General features: G+C 35.6%; 2 protein-coding genes and 2 non-coding genes across 5 annotated transcripts in view; 3 read left to right on the top strand and 1 right to left on the bottom strand.

Moving 5' to 3' along the window:
- Positions 1-19,680, bottom strand: part of LOC113038752 (mitotic-spindle organizing protein 2) — a 1,160,083-nt gene that overhangs the window by 373,712 nt on the left and 766,691 nt on the right. The window lies entirely within an intron of this gene.
- LOC113038755 (60S ribosomal protein L17) lies at positions 16,083-18,981 on the top strand. Its single transcript, XM_026196397.1, has 7 exons — positions 16,083-16,148; positions 16,597-16,646; positions 16,736-16,776; positions 17,886-18,020; positions 18,284-18,382; positions 18,531-18,722; positions 18,901-18,981. Exons 2-7 carry the CDS (start codon positions 16,607-16,609, stop codon positions 18,946-18,948), a joined length of 555 nt encoding a protein of 184 aa, XP_026052182.1. The 5' UTR covers positions 16,083-16,148; positions 16,597-16,606; the 3' UTR covers positions 18,949-18,981.
- LOC113039249 (small nucleolar RNA SNORD58) lies at positions 18,072-18,138 on the top strand. The gene has a single exon (XR_003274922.1). It is a non-coding gene; the product is annotated as a small nucleolar RNA SNORD58 (small nucleolar RNA).
- LOC113039248 (small nucleolar RNA SNORD58) lies at positions 18,772-18,835 on the top strand. The gene has a single exon (XR_003274921.1). It is a non-coding gene; the product is annotated as a small nucleolar RNA SNORD58 (small nucleolar RNA).

The following is a 19,680-nucleotide window of genomic DNA, read 5'->3' as shown; positions in this document are numbered from 1 at the left end:
TGATCTTTAAAGAATAGGAATTCCAATTACATTCTGTAGCACTGCTCTGGTCTGCTGCACAACATTATTTGCTCTTAAATTCTAACTTTGGCTTTTTTTGCTGAATGATGAATTAACTTTTCTATTAACCACAATCCTGCCTTTTCAGAATAGACAAAATGTTAATGTCATGTTGGACTGTCAGATAGTGCTGACTGCCTCTAAAAGAACACCTGCTATGCATAGAAAGCACTCTACTTCTTACCTTTATTTGCTTGACATGGCCAGGCTTTGAATATACAGAATATGATAATCTGAAGGACATATGACAAATCTTCTTATATGATCTCCCTTTTTCTAATGAAACCTGAACAAATTGAGAAGGATTGCTGTAAACGGGCTCAAAATATTCAAAACAAATATCAAGAATGCACAATCCTTTTCAAAAATATTTTAAAGTTTTAGTATTATTGTTTTTTATCTGAGTTTTTATTTTTAAGATGCTCATAAGTAAAAGTGTTGAGATGGCAACTGATTGATCCAGAACTGCAGCTGCTGTAGATTATTCAACCATTTGGATCTGTGCAGTGAAAGTCATTCTGACCTTAAACAGACATCTAGCATTAGCAACTGTTAATTTCCAGCATTTCCCATCGCTCAGCACAGAGTTTAATCATATCACCAAGAATTCAAAATGATTCATCGCAATGTTCCAAGCCAATCTTATTGAACAATAAATTTTTTCCCTCTGAGTGGACTGAAATTAGATATTTTCATTTAATTATAGGACTTTTTCTATTTGCTTTGTCATTGCATTATAGCTGAGCATTAATGTGATGCCAGATTTAGCCTGCGTGCAATCATTAAGAGCAGCAGCAGAAGAACTCAGTGAACTTATGTCTCTATCATCCAGTCCCATGTAAAGACCATCCCTTAAAAATGTGCAAATCATCCTTGAGGAGCCGGGTGCCTGTCACTCAAGGTGCTTTTGTGGCCATGCAGAGGAGTGCAGTTTAAAATTCAATGCAGGCCACCAGTAATGCTGCAGAGCACGCCCTTACAGTACCAGCCTACTGTGATGCATTATTGGAGATCCAGCTATAATGTGACTACATTACGGGCAGTGAACTCCGAATCAGTATGACAGCAATGAGGCACGTACACAGGGACAAAAGCCTGTGATTTATTGATAAACAATGCTTGAGGGAGGTATGTGGTGCATTAGTGGAGTGAGATGAACAGAAATGTTAACGTAAGGGATCAAATGGGACCTTTTTGTGTGAATATGTTTGGGTTGCAAGATAAGCTTTGGTGCAAATGCAGAGTAGCGGTGCATGAAATAGAGTGGATGCTGATTTAAATCTCTTGAGGATACTGTTGTTAAATCAGCCCTGAAGGGACTCTTTTGCTCGGTTCCTTCCCCCTGACGAGACCGGATGACTCAGCAGTAATCTGTAGACAATGTGACAAGTGCTTTATATCTGAAAGCATTTGGAAATACACTGATTTGCGTAATTCACGACTCATTCAAGGTCCCACCTAAAATCAGATTAACATTTTCCATTCCTTGCCCTTTCAATGTGTTTTTCTGCCTGCCATATTTAATTCATGAAAGTTAGAGAAAGGGTTAATGTGTGTGTGTGTTGGCACTGAAAGTATGTGTAAGCAATAGAGAGACCCCTGCTGGTGTCTTTTTATCTGTGATTTATGGCCGTATTCTCAACAGCCCCCTGAGGTGGTTAGGAGAACGAAGACGTTGGGAGTCAGCATATCGATGTGGAAGCAGAAAGCTGCATCATATGAGCAGAGTGCGTTAACGATCTGTGTCATGGACAAAATACAATCCTCATTAGACACACCTTTAACATCATGTGTATATACTCATGCAGTCGATGCACATGGAAGTTGGTGAAACAAAAATGTGCTTCAGCATCATTCAGGGTCATGTCTCATAGGCCAAGATGTGTATTTATTAAGAGTATAGGACTGATGCTATAAATTTAAAGAAACAGTTCACCAGTAGGCAAATTTTTTCTGTAAAAAACATTGCAAAGATCATTTTAAAACACCCATTCTATTTAACAACAGCTGTCAAGCCTTATAAAAGCAACACACACACACACACACACACACATATTTTTAATACTTTTTCTATAAACATTTCCATACATTCATCCGTCCCCTGATGAATTATGAATCATATTTATCTTATGAAGCCATATGACAGCTTTGTGTGATGTCACAAAAGTTTCTCTGCCCTGGTCTCCCTGATCAAACCTGATTTAAAGGGATAGCTCTCCCAAAAGTGAAAATTCTGTCATTAATCACTCACCTTCATGTCATTCCAACCCCATAAAACTTTTTTTCATCTTCGGAACATAAATCAAGATATTTTAGATAAAATCCGAGAGCTCTCTGAGCCTGCATGGACAGCAACGGACCTACCACGTTCAAGGCCCAGTAAGGACATTGTTAAAACAGTCCATGTGTCATCAGTGGTTCAACCTTAAGTACATGAAGCCACAACAATACTTCTTGTGCACAATGAAAACAAAAAGAATGACTTTATTCAACAATTATTCTCTTTCAGGTCAGTCTCTGCCACCATTCACAAGAGATGCAGAGAATGATACAGAAGATAAGAATAGCTGAATAAAGTTTTCTTTGCACACAAAAGTATTATCTTTGCTCCAAAACTTTAGGGCTGAATCACTGATGTCACGTATGTGACCCTGGACCACCAAACCAGACATAGGGGTCATCTGAATAAGCGGAATAAACAAGCTTTCCATTGATGTATGGTTTGTTAGGATAGGGCAATATTTGGCTGAGATACAACTATTTGAATATCTTTAATCTGAGAGTGCAAAAAAATCTAAATATTTATTCACCTTTAAAGCTATCCAAATTAAGTAGTAGTTGTATTGCTGTCTACGAAGGGTCAGAAAACGCTCAGATTTCATCAACATTTCTTAATCTGTGCTCCAAAGATGAGCAAAGTTCTTATGTATGAGGGTGCGTAATTAATGACAGAATTGTAATTTTTTAGTGAACTATCCCTTTAACTCATCAGCTAAGCAGCAGAAACTCCTTTGTGAGATAAAGAAGACATCCAAATATTTTTGGATAAGTTACATTTCAGTCTGTTCCTTACGTAAAACTATCATATAGCTTAAGATGACTTTTTTTTGTTGTGTGCGGTCAGTGTCATTATATTGATTATATATTTATTCTCCTTTTGCGTTCCACTTTGTGGAAACAGTGCATTTTTTCAGGGTTCTAGAAACTAAAAAAGTAGCATACAGGTTTGAAATAACATAAGGGTGAGCAAATGAAGAAAGACTTCATTGATAGGTGAACTATGCCTTTAAACAGAGCAGACAAAGGTGGCAAGATTCTGACAGCCATTATTATCACCCCATCCTGGAACATCATCTCAATTTTCTCTCTCTCTTTCACTCACTCGCTTTATCTTGCACTTGGGTGTCACAAAGCCAAACAGATTTGTTAGATCTGAATGCTTGCTCAAACTTCCCAGGAGAGGGCTTTTTATTGGACTAAAATGATGACAGGAGATACTGTGTGTTCATTTCGCTCACCCCAGGAGCTTGAAGGACTAGTTGCAGTTTTCTTCAGAGCTATTGAATGCACTCCCTGACCCCATGCCTGTAATGGATGAGTAGCACAAATTACATTTGAAACCAAATACCAAAGCAGAGGAGTAGAGGTTAGGTTGTGGTTTTATATTAGGGTTGCCAGATCTCACATAGTCTGTAGGCTAGAGTCACATCTCCCTCACGGGCATCATCAGGTTAGAGGATGTGATGTGATGATGTCATATAGAGAGAGGGAGGGTGTGTGTGTGTGTTCGGGGGTGGGGTGTGTGTGTGTGGGTGCATATGGATAGAAAAGGGAGGGGTTGCCCAGTTTACGCAGTTTATCTGCAATGCATCAGCAGCTTCCCATTGCCTTTTCCTTCTTCCCTTCCTTTCTTTCTGATTATCACACTTTAGGTATTGCTGATGCAATATATGCCAGTCTCACGATTAATATTTTCCTAGAAATTAGGCATATTTCTGTTACATTTGCAGATCAGAAGGAGTTGGGCAGTTTATTTGTGTCCCAAAGTAAGGTTGCTCTGTGGGTGGACCCCTCCGTCATGTGACCTAACTAACCAATCCAAACTTGAGTCCTTCATCAGGTGAGAGCGTTCGAGGAGTGTCATCGCATCACTGATGTCTGTGTCGACAAATTCTCCCTCTCAGGGGACAGGAAAGGAGACCGTTTACCCTTCATAGATTAGATTAGCAAACAAAAGATGACTTTCAGCAGAAAAGGACCGGGATGCATGTATGTGTGCACACAAATGCACTTGTATGGACTCTCGCTGTCTTATCCCTGATATATGCAACTCTCTAAATGATGCTGTAACTAAACTGTCTTTGATTGCACCTATCTAAATAGTTGTCTCCACATGACTGCAGTTTCAGTGGCTAAACACATGCACTGATCAGTCATCATGTCATAAGACTGTGAAAGGCTTGCTTTACTTTTTGATGAAATGACTTTATCCAGCAGACTAAAACAAATGATAGCAATAAAGCATTGATAAATGGGAGAGAGAAAGTCTGTGACATAAAAAATTCTCTGTGCACTGAGATGTCTTGCCTTATAATCATATTCTGTCACACATGCTGGATTTGGGCCCATTGTGTGTGTTGTGTAGTTATTCCTACTTGGATTCCTACTGTGAGAAATTTCTTTTGGGTATTTTATTATGCAGTCTTTAGTTCTCTGTACTATAAATATAGATCTGAAAGATGGATTTGTTTCATCATTTGCTTTGTAGTTTTGCTGGAAAGTCTCCGCTTTCTGTCTTGCAAATTCATTTAAATATTATTTCTATTTTCAAATCAACATTTAATTTATTTATTAATTTATTTGGAAATATGTCTCTTCAAGGTTTCATTTATTTGATCAAAAATAGAAAAATAGTAAGATTGTGAAATATTTAACAAAACTACTCTTATTAGTATTGTTATTAAATTCTAAACATGTTTTTTTTATTGTTTTACTGTTTTATAATTAAATTTGTTCATATCGCAAAGCTGTATTTGCAGCAGTCAGTACTACAGTCTTCTGTCACATGATCCTTCAGAAACTATTCTAATATGCTGATTTGCTTTTTGATGATTAAAAAGTAAACAAAAACAAAAAAACAGCATTTATTTAAAATATTTTTTTCTTCTAGAAAAATGTCCTTCAATAAATGTAATAGAACACTGATGAAAAAATAAAATTATATATATATATGCCATGTCTTTATTTATTTTGCATCAAATAACCCATGCAACTAGAGAAGGTCCACTGATAGCAGGTGCTTCACCTGTTTGTCAGAGATGCAGACCCGGCCAGGATCAAGTTCAATACACTTGTTAACGACAAACACTGTCCTAGAAATGCCTAAAAACTCAACTCGCCCACACCCACAGTCACCTCTTACATAACAAATTGCCTGTACAGCTAATAAGATTAATAATTAATTACACTAAGAAAATGGATCTACGATTTATTTTATAATATAATTAATTTAATGTTAATCTCTTTAAGAAACCACAAAGGAAGGCATAATAAAATAAGAAGTCTCTCTTGTTTTGAACAGCTGGAGGTCCAGTGACTCCACGGACAGTAAGCAGATTTAAATATATGTATGTGAGTCTAAAGCAGACGATCATCTATGCAATAAAACATTAGATAATCAATTCCTTATAGTAAATGCATATAAATTATTCCTAATACCACAATCATTTACGATGTTAGTAGTTATGGTGGGTGCTCCATACTTAATATATTGATAAAAGACTCCATATACTTCTCCTGTGCAATCTTGGACTTTGGCCTAAAATAATTGTTCTCGAATTCAATTATAAAATAATTAGTGCTGTCAAATGATTAATCGCAATTAATCGCATCCAAAAACAATTTTTTGTTTAGATAATATGTGTGTGTGTGTGTGTGTGTGTGTATTTATTATGAATATATAAAGACACACACATACAGCATATGTTTAGAAAATATTTACACATATTTACATATATTTATTATATACATTTATATACGAACTTGGTGCAGAAAGCCTAGTTTTGCAATATATATATATATAAAAATATAAAAAGATTGCTCAAAATTATGGAGAAAAAAAACAAAACAAGTTTGCTAGGATTTAACTTAAGAAATAAAATAGTTCAAATATGGCTGTGAATCTAATTTTCTTGATAATTCTACAGTAGAGATTGTTTCAAAGTAGCTTCACAATAATAAACAGGAAAATAACAGTGTTAATATTGCCAAATTAATCAATTAGTATATAAAGCAGCTCTACAGAAAGCAGTAGTGTCAGTTTAGTTCATTCAGTTCATTTCAGATTGAAACAGTGTGAGACTGTGAACAAATATCGACTCTTTTGGTGAATAGAGTCAAAAGATGTGAGCCACTACTAGGCCGAATCAGAATGTGTAGTAGTTTGGAAACCAAGCTGTCCTGTGGAGTTGTTTTTAGTACTTTGTTGTTGATTCTCACTTAGCAGCATCTCTGAAGCACACTCTCAGAAAAATAGTACAAAAGCATTGTGGAATGTGGAAGAAATGTATGTGCAAGCAATCAAATTTGTATAAGCAGGGTTATATCATATTAAGGCATAATATTTAGTTATCTAATTTAGTGGCATTCATATAATGTCTAACATGTCCAAAAACTTTTTATGACCACTGTATGCTAGTTTATTGCATCATATTTATTGTTCACCCCATATACTATGCAGTTTTATGATGTCCTAGATTGTATTGAGCTGTGTTGCACTTTCTGTATGTATTATATTTTGCTGTGCTGTACCATCCTGTGCTTAATCTGCTGTGCTGACCCGTCTTGTAATTGTTATAAATGTGGCATCATTGTCTCATACAAAAGAAATACAAAATCTGTCACTGAGACAGCACCCTTTCAAAAGGCACAGATTTGTGCCTTATTTATTCTTAAAAGATGCATATTAGCTTAAAGGCATCCAAAGCATACATATTAGTAACTAAATGGTACAAATGAGTACCTTTTACATCTCCTGTAGGTCTGTATATTTTTAGGCTCTTGTACAGGCCTGCCAGCAGCTTCTAACAGCACGTAACAGAACAGACAGTTCCACCACTTTCATCTCAGTAATTTGTTTTTGTCTTAGCCAGAGCAAATTAGATAATGAGTGTTTACACAGACTAGTTCAACATGCCAGGAGTTTCTCAAATGCACTTGGACTGTATTCCTCAACTGCCTCTGCAGGAATTCAACTTTATTGTCTGACTCTATGACTTAAAAATGATGTCAGAATTCAAAACCTGCTCATATCCGTGCACAAAATATCATTTTGCAGTATTTCCTGAGGAGTAGGAGGGGTACACGTGTGAATTAGATCACTGCAGATACAGCTGAGGGTGGAGACATTGAATTTTCCATAGGGTGATGCCACTGGACAGGTACTGTATATTTACTTTCTCTGTCTCCTTTCTGCAGGCGCAGTATCTGATATTTAATCAAAAGCTGTAATGCAATGCTGTCTCACTCGCGGGGTGAGGGAGATATATGGATGTGATTAGTTTTATGGTAGCGAGTCACTGCAGCCCCAGAAACCTGGCCCATAGTACCATGCAGCTTGAAGAACAAACAGAATCAGAAAAACATAATATGATTTAACACTGCAACAATGAACCGCAGATCAGCTTGAAAATAACTATTGATATAGATATAAATTTAGGGGGTTCAAATATGGAAAATTAAATATTTTGAAAATTGTGGCTCTGACATTTTATTCTTTTAATCCGTTGTTTTTCACAAAATGAAGAGTAGCCTTTTATATATAGGGAATATACACTGATATATGATATATTATAGATCAGTGGAAATATTATATAATATGCTTCATATTGTATGAATATTTTTTTATGGTATAATATTTTGTTAGCGTTACTCAAAAGATAAGATAAGTTAATTAAATACTGGCACGCTGTGAAGCAGCTCTGTGAACACAGTCACTCGACACATGTACATGCAAAGAAAAACCGCTTCAGACAAAAATGCACAAAATAATATAAAAATGCTAAATTTTTGGCATGTGATCTTATAAACACAGTCGTAAATAAGTCCTAAACAACTGTGAAGGGTTGGAAGAAAATCTGATGTGTGTCATGTGCATCAGATTTAAAGAGACAGCTCTGCTTTTAAAGGGGGGGTGAAATGCTCGTTTTCACTCAATATCCTGTTAATCTTGAGTACCTATAGAGTAGTATTGCATTCTTCATAACTCCAAAAAGTCTTTAGTTTTATTATATTCATAAGAGAAAGATAGTCTGTACCGATTTTTCCCGGAAAAACACGACCGGCTGGAGGCGTGACGTGTGGGCGGAGCTAAAGAATCACGAGCGCCAGTAGGCTTTTGCGTTGAGAGCATGTGGAAGCTGTGACATTACCCTGAGGGAAAAACCATCATCCAAAACAAACCATGGCTTACAGTCAGATTCAGCCGTTTATTTATGATCCAGAATCAGATCCCGAGGCTGAAACTGAACGAGAGCAGCAGCAGCAACGACTCGCTCCGAGCGGGGCTCGAACCCGGGTATCCGGCATGGGAGGGGACGCACTAACAAGGAAACAGAGATATTTGAAGCAGTTTTACTCACCGCCTGCGGTTCCAACACACGATCGTGACCCTTTTTCGTTGGGATTGCATCATCCTTAAGAAATAAACGAAGCAAATCCGGCGTCAAACTGGGCCTTGTTTGTAAAACAAGCATCTTCGAAATGCAGGGAACAAACACAAACACTTGCACAACTCCGTTGATGCTCTGTAAAAAATAAACTCCATCCACTGGTCCCTTAATGCTGTTTTTTTTTTTGGTAATCTGTGCAGGGTTGTCTTGCCCTGGCAACCAAAAACACACTCCTTTTGTGACATTTCGCGACGCTCTCGCTCTGATCAGTGAACATCTGTTGTGCTCTCAGTGCTGTGCTATACTGGAGCGCGCGCTCTTCCGGGAGAAGTGCCCTTAGGACCCATATAAGGAAATTCCGCTCCATCTAACGTCACACAGAGCCATACTCGAAAAAAACTTTCCGAAACTTGTGACAAACCGGAAGGAGTATTTTTGGAACAAAAATACTCCTTCAAACTAACAACTTAATTTTTGAAACTTTGTCCATGTTTAGCATGGGAATCCAACTCTTTAACAGTGTAAAAAACTCAGTATGCATGAAATAGCATTTCATCCCCCCTTTAAAGTGAAACCTGCTGCAGTCTGTGTCAATGAATGGCTTTCAATTATACTGTAATGTTGAATGGCTAGAATTGTGGGCAATATGCACATACACATCAGTAGAAGTGTTCTATTCTTTAATAAAGGAATGCACATATTTAATATATACCATCTTTATCTTGTTTCTACATTCATTTGGAGAGTCAATGTAAATGTATTACAATATAAGTACATATGCGATTAATCACGATTAATTACAGCACTAATATGTACAAAATGTGATTATTGTTAAGTTTTGTATTGGTTTCCCAAATTAACATATTTATATAAGTGTATTGAATCCCCTGCATAGGGACCCTAAATCAGAGCCCAGCTAGGGTTTCTGTTGCTGTTGGCTCCGGACTGGGCCAGTCTGGGCCGGGGCAAATATGCAGCATCTGCAGGCCTGCTAGCTGATATCCGATGTGAGATGAAGGTGTAATTGATAATGGTGCACTGCAGAGCAGCTTTACTTCCTGTGTGTACATCTGAGGTTGTTTTGTGTGTGTGTGTTTTTTTTTTTTTTTTTTTTGTGCTCTGTTACATTTAGCTACAGATAATGCTGCCCTCTGTTGGGCAGCAAGAACACAGGGGCACTAATAGTGCTGACTTGCAGACTTGAAAAATTCTGCTGAGACAGCTGCATAAGTAGAGAGCATCCTGGCTTCATCTCCGAAATTGTTTCTCAATACATAGCTGCATATTTCTCATAAGAGCCACAGCTATAGAGCTGTCCTTGGGCTATGAGATTATTGAGGTGACTTTGGGAAAATGCATGCTGTGTAAGAATGGACATAGGGAGGAATGTTGCTTAGTGGAAAACATGTGAGAAACTGAGAGGACATGGGGGAGAGGGAGAAAAAGTAAAAGAAAGAATTAAAAAAGCATTGTTGTGTCGTTCCATCGGCTCTCTTTGATACTCAATATGGAGGTACAGCCTTTCTTCTTCTTTTTTTCTTTTTTCATTTTTTTTTAAATGATCCCAGTATAAATTCCTCATTCAGTAACATCAACAACAACAACATGTTATAACTGTAATAATTTCGTTTTTTTTTTCAGTTATAGTAATAATAATAATAGCAATAATAACAAATTACCTTTTTTATTTCTTTTTATTGCATAAAAATTATTTGTATTTAAATATATTTATATCATTTAGTTATCCTCCATTGACTTGCTAATTGTTTTTTATTTCTGCAGCCCTCAATAATAAATAAAATTAAAACAGGTAAAATATTTTCTGACCTTATGGTGTTAACTGGGATACATAATAAAAATAATAATATTTATAACGTTATATTTGTAATTATTTAGGTTTTTCAATAATAATAATAATAATAATAATAATAATAATAATAATAATAATAATAATAATAATAATGACATTTAATAAGTGTAATAGTTTAGGTTTTTCAATAATAATAAATTACCTTATTTTCTATTTCTGATTGTGTATAAAAATATTTTATTTAAATATATTTATATTATTTTGTTATCCTTCAATGCTATGCTAATTGTTTTATTTATGCAGTTCTTAATAAATAAATAAATAAATAAATAAATATATATATATATATATATATATATACATTTTCTGACATCATAGTGTTCATCTGAGACCTAATAATAATAATAATAATAATAATAATAATAATGTTATTCAATCATTTAGGCTTTTCCTTCCAAACTGTACTGTCATCATGACAAAAATATGTTATGAAGGCACAGAGTGAGTCAGAATGATCAGAAGATCATCTTGAGTTTCAATGGAAAAATATCTTACATTTACTTAGTTTAGTGATCTACCTGCACAATATTTAATATTCTTTTACACAGTAATGTTCAATTGTTTAAAATCAATGTGCTCTCAGACTTCTGGAGCCCGCAGTCTGACTGCTTTGACCAGCCTTGCATCACCAAAGAAATGTGTTAAGAGTTCTGAAACGTAACGATATAAATAGGAGGAGCTTTTTCAAATGTGAAAACTTTTTTGCTTTCATCCCACATAGTTTGCCTGCTGTTTAATTCACCCTGCATTGCTTTGAGATCAAAGACATGGCAGTATCACAGGCCATAGAGCACTTCTCTCTCCTCTCTGGGGAGATGAGCTTTGTGCTCCTCCTCTGAATGCTGTGGTATGAAGAGCTGTGTGTGCCTCTGTTAGTCATTGTGCATTTGGGTGAACCTCCTGAGATCAGCCCAAGTCCTTGATGAAAAGCCCTTTGCGAATGTCCCCAAGCAGCTCCTTGGGTATGATGAATGCAGGCATCTAGTCTGGTCTCTGCAGATTCCTCTCATTAAATATTTAAAACTCTAAACGCAGCTATTAGTAATCAAGATACACAAAGCTTCCTGTTTCCTTATCAAATCCCTGTGCTGATAAAATCCCAGCAGTGTTGCAGAAACTTTCAGAATTTCATGCCACATAGAAACAGCAATTCAGTTTGAACACAGTTAAATAAAAAAACACCAACAACACATTTCCATTGGGAGTTATGTTTGAATCGTGTTTAATCGTGCTGGGTGAAACTGCTACTTGAGATTTGACTCCGCCTACATCTTTGATGATGCAATATCTTCTTGTTGAGTGGTAAGACAATATAACCTTTCTTATTATTTTCTTTATATGAAATAATCTTTAATCTCTTTAGCATATTGTTAATATTTTATATATCTTACATGCAAAATCACAGTTTGTCTTTTTTGTTTCATCCACATTTCTTGTAAAATTGAACTCTCTAATTTAAACCCTCATACCTATAAACAGCAAAAAGTACATTTGCAATGCTTCATGAAATCTTAAATATAAAATTTGTAATATTGAATATATAATTTAACCTTAATATTGTGTTTTTGCATACAGTGTATGTAAGTCCATATGTCTATTGTTGTTATTATTGTAAATGTTTCTTTTTAGAGATACGACTATGAATTCTCTGATCATGTATGTATTTATGCTCTGCAAAATAAAACAAAACAGAACAAAACAGAACAAAACAGAACAGAACAGAACAAAACAAAACAAAACAAAACAAAAATCAGAATACTCTTTTTTTCTAGGTAATATATCTAATAATAATAATAACAATAATTTAGCCTGAGACCTAATTTTTCTTTATTTAAATATATTTATATTATTTGTTAATATATTATCCTCCAGTGCCATGCTACTTGTTTTTTATTTATGCAATGTTCAATAAATAATCAATCAAACAATAATTTTCAATAACTAAAAAACAAACATTTTCTGTCATCATAATATTCATCTGAGACAGTTCCTCATTGTAATGAATGTTTCATAAAAGCTTTATACAAGCCTTTTTCTATATAATTTTGTAAATGATTCTTCAATGCCATGTTAATTTTTGTTTATGCAATATGCAATAATAAATATGTTTCTCTCTGTAACAATCATATTGTTCTTCCAAGACAGTTCCCTATTATACACTTTTTCCAGATTAATTATAAACTACTTTTATTCACTTTTCTCAATAATATTTGTCATGTTTTTTACTCATTTTCTAATTAATCATCAATGCAATCATTTTGCTATTGCTTTACTTTTTAAAATGTTTCACTATTATTTCATTTATTACATGCATCTGTCCAGTATTGGACTGTATGTAAATGGTTAATTGATACCACAAAGGTGAGAGAGGTCACTAAAAAAAATCATCAATAAGCAATTAAATGCTCATTAACTGTTGACTTAAAGATGTCAGTTGCAGTCTTTTCACAGCAGTACTGAAGTGTTAATACAACCTCTTCTCTCTCTCTCTCTCTCTCTCTCTCTCTTTCTCTCTTTCTCTCTCTCACTCCCCCTAGCATTTAATCCTTCACGTTTTATCTCCTCTTTTACATTCAGTCGTTCCACTGGGCCTCATTTGTTCACCATCTAGCGTTACTCCCTCTCCTCAAATTCCCAGCCAACGCCCAGCTTCTGCAGCACTGCAGTCTCTCCTATTCCAAAAGTCTCACCCCTCCTCTTGATCACTCTCTAGTTATCTGCAGTGAGGAGGAGGGAGAGGAGGAGAGATGCCGTGAGGAAGAGCACACCTCACGACTCACGCTGCTGCTGCAACACACCCAAGGATCACACCCACAGTCTGGCAGTTCATCACTATTCATTCCACCCATATTTACTTGTAGATTTACTCATAACTCATGCTCTCTCTCTCTCGATGCATGACTGTCCTCCCTCAGGCCTCTCATTAATCAGAGCTCTCTAACCCACTGCACTCTCACAGGAGAAACAGCATCAAGACCTTGGTTCTTCAAGCTATGGGAGATATATATATGTAATATATAATAATCATAATAATAATACATGTATAATCTAATCTAAATTAACCTTTCTAATCTTAATCTTGTTTCTAGAAAACAACATATGATCAGTCCAACCTGGGATGCCCTGAACTGGAGAGTAACAGAGGACCTCTTTCAGATTGGGCCTAAATTCAATCAGCACAATAAAAAGCTATCAATGCAATAGAAAATCGCTGGATATATTTCTGGAGATGTGATTAGAATTGATTGTGCAATTCTTAGAAACTCCTATACCTGACAAAGACAAATGTACAAGATTAAGTTTTTTTCTTTTGAAATATACAGAGGTTTCCTATTTAAGAACAGGAACATGTCTTAAAAATGCTTAAGCGACTAGGCCAAGGTACCATGAGGATATGGCCAGGCAAAAACTAATGCAGTGTCAAAAATATAAAAATGTCCAATTAGATTCGAAATGCTATATTTTTCATAGTAGAGAAAAATCAGATATCCGATGAGCTCAGCACATGAAAGGCTTAATGACAGAGGTCTACAGGTTTATTGGATCAATCAATTGTTGTCGCACTGAACAAGGCTGTGCAAGGCTAACAAATCTGCTGTAATGTAATGCTGGGCACACGTCGACCAGTCGCAGCACTAACATCATCCTGAATTTATTCTCAAGGGATGCATGTGAGCTTCAGCAGATTTCCGAGCAGGATACAAGAGAATCGGTTCGATACTGCGGAGTGGGAGGCTCCAAACCTCTCTGGATATGTTACCTCTGTGCAGGTAAGAGTCAGCAAAAACACAAGCATCTTAATGGGAACAACATGAAATTCTAGAATGTGTACCTGTGCCAGTTCACATCCACCGTCTCTCACTCCAAGAACTAAAGCACTGCATTAGGGAAGAAACAAAGGAAGTAAAGATTGATGTCTGACTGATGCAGCAGCAGTTTTCATTTCAGCGGCTTTTTACACACTGAGGGAAAAAGTGAGCTGGCATTATTCCTCTTGACAGGAAATATGGTTGCAATATTGAGTTTTTGACTCTGGCTACAAGTCTTATAAAGGTTTTCTGAGTTCTTGCCCAGTGTTTTGTGCCAAATGCATGCTTTGACTCATGCCATGGGGTTACTGCTGCATACTCTCATTGTCCAAGCTATAACTCAGATATTAAAATAGGCAGTTTCATCATGATATAAATCTTAACACATTTCTGTCCTTGTCTGTAAACTTATAGACAGCAGCTGCAGGCCTGTATCTTACTTAGAAGTGTTTTATTTCTTTATTGCTGAATTAATTGTCAATACAATACATATCAGCTATCATGCTCTAATGTGCTATAGATTTACAAAACTGTTACTATTAAAAATATTATAACTAATTACAGACGTTATATCATTGATTTTTTTTATACAATACAATAAAACACAATACCATACAATACAATACAACGTTATTGTCAATCAGCCATAGTTGAAATTAGTTTTTAACCACACCAGCAAATCCAGGCACAAGCACTGTACAACAGAAAAATAAAATTCACCATAACACAATCAAAATCTGGAGTATCAGAAAATCTCAGTGTCATCTTAAAACAATTATAAACTGAGATTGAGTTTTACAGTCCATTCGGGTTCCAATATTCATCATTTTATCCTGTGCTGCCCTCTAGCGCTGAAAAAAATATATTTTACCATGAAAGATTATGCAGTTGAGTAAATAATAGATTAATTTAATCAGTAATTTAAATAATAATTTATGTTTCATAGGTTTTCATAGTATCCTAATTACACACACACACACACACACACACACACACACACACACACACACACACACACATATATATATATATATATATATATATATATATATATATATATATATATATATATATATATTCATTTATAAAGACCAATTTTATACCATACATAAAAATATTATAAATATTCATACAAATAATAATATGACTAGTAATGTATTGTTGGATGTATTATTTAATTTGTTTTATTTTGTTTATTTTACTATGAATTATATAGGAAAGGAACTTGTGCATTGCATTTCACCCACCCAAGTGCACATACACAGCAGTAAGCACACACCTTGAACACACCTGGATCAGTTGGATACCTGTATTTATTAATTTAATTTATTAAAATAGTTATGTAAATTATTATTTATTTACTATTTATTAACCATATTTATATTATTTATTAATTTTTCCCATGGATCCCCTTATTGTAATCATTACTTAAACTTTTTTATACATATCATAAATATATTATAGTACTCGATAGTTTAACACATTTATTTTATTAATTAATGTTTAAATGTTTTCTTTTCATTTAAATTGTATTAACTGAAGAGCTCTTTAACTGTAAATGTTATAATGTCTGTGGTTTTTTCAAGCAATCTCTTTCAATTGCCTTCAAATAACCTATCACTGATCCACTGGGAGGCGCTAACAAATTATCAAAGCAGATCACATTCAGCGAAGAAGCGGGAACGGATTTGATCTCCCAGAATGCCTTTCACTTCCTCTTCTCTTCCGCGGCCTGAGAGCGTAAGTGCCGTTAATAATACCACCGCAGTGGTGCTCAAAATAATCCCTTTTGTATCACCATCATCACAAGGTTTTATGTCCAAATAATACATCGACATGTTTGCTTTGTATATATTTAACGGTTTTAGAAAATATGAGTCGTAAAAGTAACAATCATAATGTTATGTTCCTAGATAGATGTTCGCCTGTGATCTGCCATTTTCTAGAGTTGACTCGTCTAAAGATGAATGTTGCTCCATGTGCGTCAGATTACTAATAAAAACATAAAACCAGTCTCTGAAGACTTTAGAAACTGTCTGGTTACAATGTATGTTTTATGCGGTACGCGTGGTATTTGTGCTAGTGTCAGAATAGTTTATTATTATTTTTCAATGATGATATTTATTATTTATTTTGGTTTGGTATCCTACGACTTTTCTAAGAATCCGATGTCATTCATTCTTTCTAGATCTCTGAAAATGGTCCGCTACTCACTCGACCCAGAGAACCCGACTAAATGTGAGTTAGCAGCTACTTGATCTAACTTTATATGGCTGCTGGTGTTGAACCTGTGTAAGTTAGTAACGTAAATGTTTTGTTTTCTGCAGCATGCAAGTCGAGGGGCTCCAACCTTCGTGTTCACTTCAAGGTAGGAACGAAGTCTGAGTGCTTGTCAAGACGCTGACGGTCACTCATGCGTCTGGAGTGTAACCTTGTTTATTAATGAATCAATTTTCTCCATAGGGGTTTAAAAGCTCTCGTAATTTGTAACCCAACTAACTCTTAATTAATCACATTAGAAGCTTTTTTAAGCATTGATGTTTTATTTTTGGTTGTTGAGAAATCCATGCACCAAAAACGTTAATTCATGGATATTTGTTTACCAAAATAAGCATTTAAATGTATAACGAAAAAGTCAAGTATGTAAATGTTATATTTAGCTCGACTTGATTGACATTTTTTGACATGATGCTGTTTATTGGTTAATTCCAGAAGATGCTTTTATTTTTGGAAGTGTAATTTATTTTTGGTAATCATTAAACCTCAGGGCCTGTATTCACGAAACATCTTAAGGCTAAAAGTAGCTCATAACTTGCCGATTTAGGAGAAAGTCTTAAAAATAACGGGCGTGTCAGAACTACATTTTTGTTCTAAGGTTGATGAAACACAGGGCAACTTTGGCCAGTTTTGACGTCAACCGGCAACATGTGAGACACGGTGCCCATGATGGATCTAAAGTATACAGTTAGAAATTTGTTAGCCATTCTCAATGGAAAAATGCCTAAGCAGCATTGCTCAAAGTTGCCCTGTGTATTATCAGCCTAAGAGTATTTTACATCCCGCTGAAATCATTCATAGCAGCGAGGTCAACCCCACATTTACTGTTAGCTCAAGACTTCTCTCTATTCCTTACTAAAAGTTAGTCTCAGCAGCTTTGTGAATTGGTTTTAAGAGCGAACTCTTAGCTGAAAACTTTTACTGCTATTTAGGTGAACCCTTATTGGTAAGAAAATGTTTTGTGAATACAGGGCCAAAGCTCATGGAGGAAATAAATGTTAGTTTTACTTGATAGCTACGCACTATATCTGAATATTAGTTATAGGTTGAGCAATTGATTTACAAATGTACAGTGTGGCTGCAATCTTGATTAACTTCAACTTTGAAGTATTCATGAAGACAATGAAGTGTTAGTTGAGCAGGCACGTTTCTAGTTTGTAAAGTGACTTAGGCTGGTTTGTCTCAATGTTTGGTCCTCAGAACACCCGTGAGACCGCCCAGGCCATCAAAGGCATGCACATCCGCAAGGCTAACAAGTACCTGAAGGATGTTATGGTGAAGCACCAGTGCGTTCCCTTCCGTCGTTACAATGGTGGTGTTGGCCGCTGTGCTCAGGTGAGGGTTTGTCCTGTTTTAAAGCTGCCTTTCAAAACCATTCTGTCCATGTTGCTGTGATGACCATCTTAGGACACCTTTGGAATTGACCATGAAAACACCTTTTAGTCTGAGCAACATGCACACGTTGAACTACAATTTCAAAGTTTCGGTTTAGTTCAAAGTTTAATGCTTATTGACCCCAAATTAGAAAGATAGTAAAGCTCAATGTGTTGCTCAAATTAAGATCATTTGAACTTTCTTGTGATGTTTTCCATTTGTAGGCCAAGCAGCATGACTGGACTCAGGGACGTTGGCCTAAGAAAAGTGCAGAGTTCTTGCTCCACATGCTGAAGAATGCAGAAAGCAACGCTGAGCTCAAGGTAAGACCATATGAACCATTACACTGTGAACAAGTCTTTTTAGACTTGGACTGTATATTTGGTTCAATGTATTAATTCAAATCTAGCTGGCATGAATACAGCTTTCACTGCTATATGGGTTTTGTCAACCTACTTTGTGATCTTGTAGGGTTTGGATGTGGACTCCCTGGTGATCGAGCACATTCAGGTGAACAAGGCCCCAAAAATGCGCAGGCGTACTTACCGTGCACACGGACGCATCAACCCCTACATGAGCTCCCCATGCCACATCGAAATGATCCTCACGGAGAAGGAGCAGATCGTTCCTAAACCAGAGGAGGAGGTTTCTCAGAAGAAAAAGGTATGTTCATTAATGTTTTTCTGAATTATAAAAAATACTGTATAGTTTGCTGTAGTGATGACCACTTAGGACACCTTTGGATTTATGATGAAAGGAATTATATTCTGAGCAGCCATTGTGCATGAAATGTGGAGGACTGGGTATCAACCAACACTCAACCAGTTATTTTTTTTCACAGGTTTCTCAGAAGAAACTGAAGAAGCAGAAACTTATGGCTCGGGAGTAAATGTAAATAAAGTCCGACATTCGTACTACAAAATGACTCCTGTTCCTTTTTTTTGTGGTTTTTATTTATTGATTTGGACATTAAGATGACAAAAAAAAAAGGCTTAAAGATGACACAAGTAAGCTTGTGATTTGATTTACTGTTGATTTAATGAAGAACTTGGAATCTGATCCATTTACTATTGGTGTAAAGAGCAGTAAAGTACTTGAAAGCTTGTAGCTGCTTTATTTGGTCAAAAACAGACTCTTTTACACTGTTTGAGCCTCTGTCATTGAAGTCTTGAGCGTGCTCTGGTAAATCCTGTGGTGTTTGGCTTGGTGGTTTAAGATAAGTTTACAATGTTAAAATCTGAGTTTAGATGAAAGGGTCTTAAAGGGAGTCTAATTTATGAAGGAATTAGCTTTTACTTAATTTAGTCGATCCTTGTCCTATTAAATATGCTGACACAAACCATGATAACAGCAAAGTCAACCAGATATATACATTGTGTTAAAATAAAGATTCACTATTTCTAGATGTGTGTGTGTATATGTGTATGTATGTGTGTATATATATATATATACACACACACACATCTACAAACTATGTTTAAGAGATGTATGTGTACACTTTTTAGGAGCTTGGGTGAAATTAAACTTTGGCTCAAACTGATTTGGTCTTATTTGCACCTCCAAGCATTTTAGTTCCAGAGAATAAAAGTTTATATAATATGCTTATATAATTTGTTTATAT

The sequence above is a fragment of the Carassius auratus genome, chromosome 21, assembly GCF_003368295.1.
Source record: "Carassius auratus strain Wakin chromosome 21, ASM336829v1, whole genome shotgun sequence".
Taxonomy (NCBI): Eukaryota; Metazoa; Chordata; class Actinopteri; order Cypriniformes; family Cyprinidae; genus Carassius; species Carassius auratus.
The sequence above is the reverse complement of the archived record's forward strand: the minus strand, read 5'-3'. Positions and strand labels throughout refer to the sequence as shown.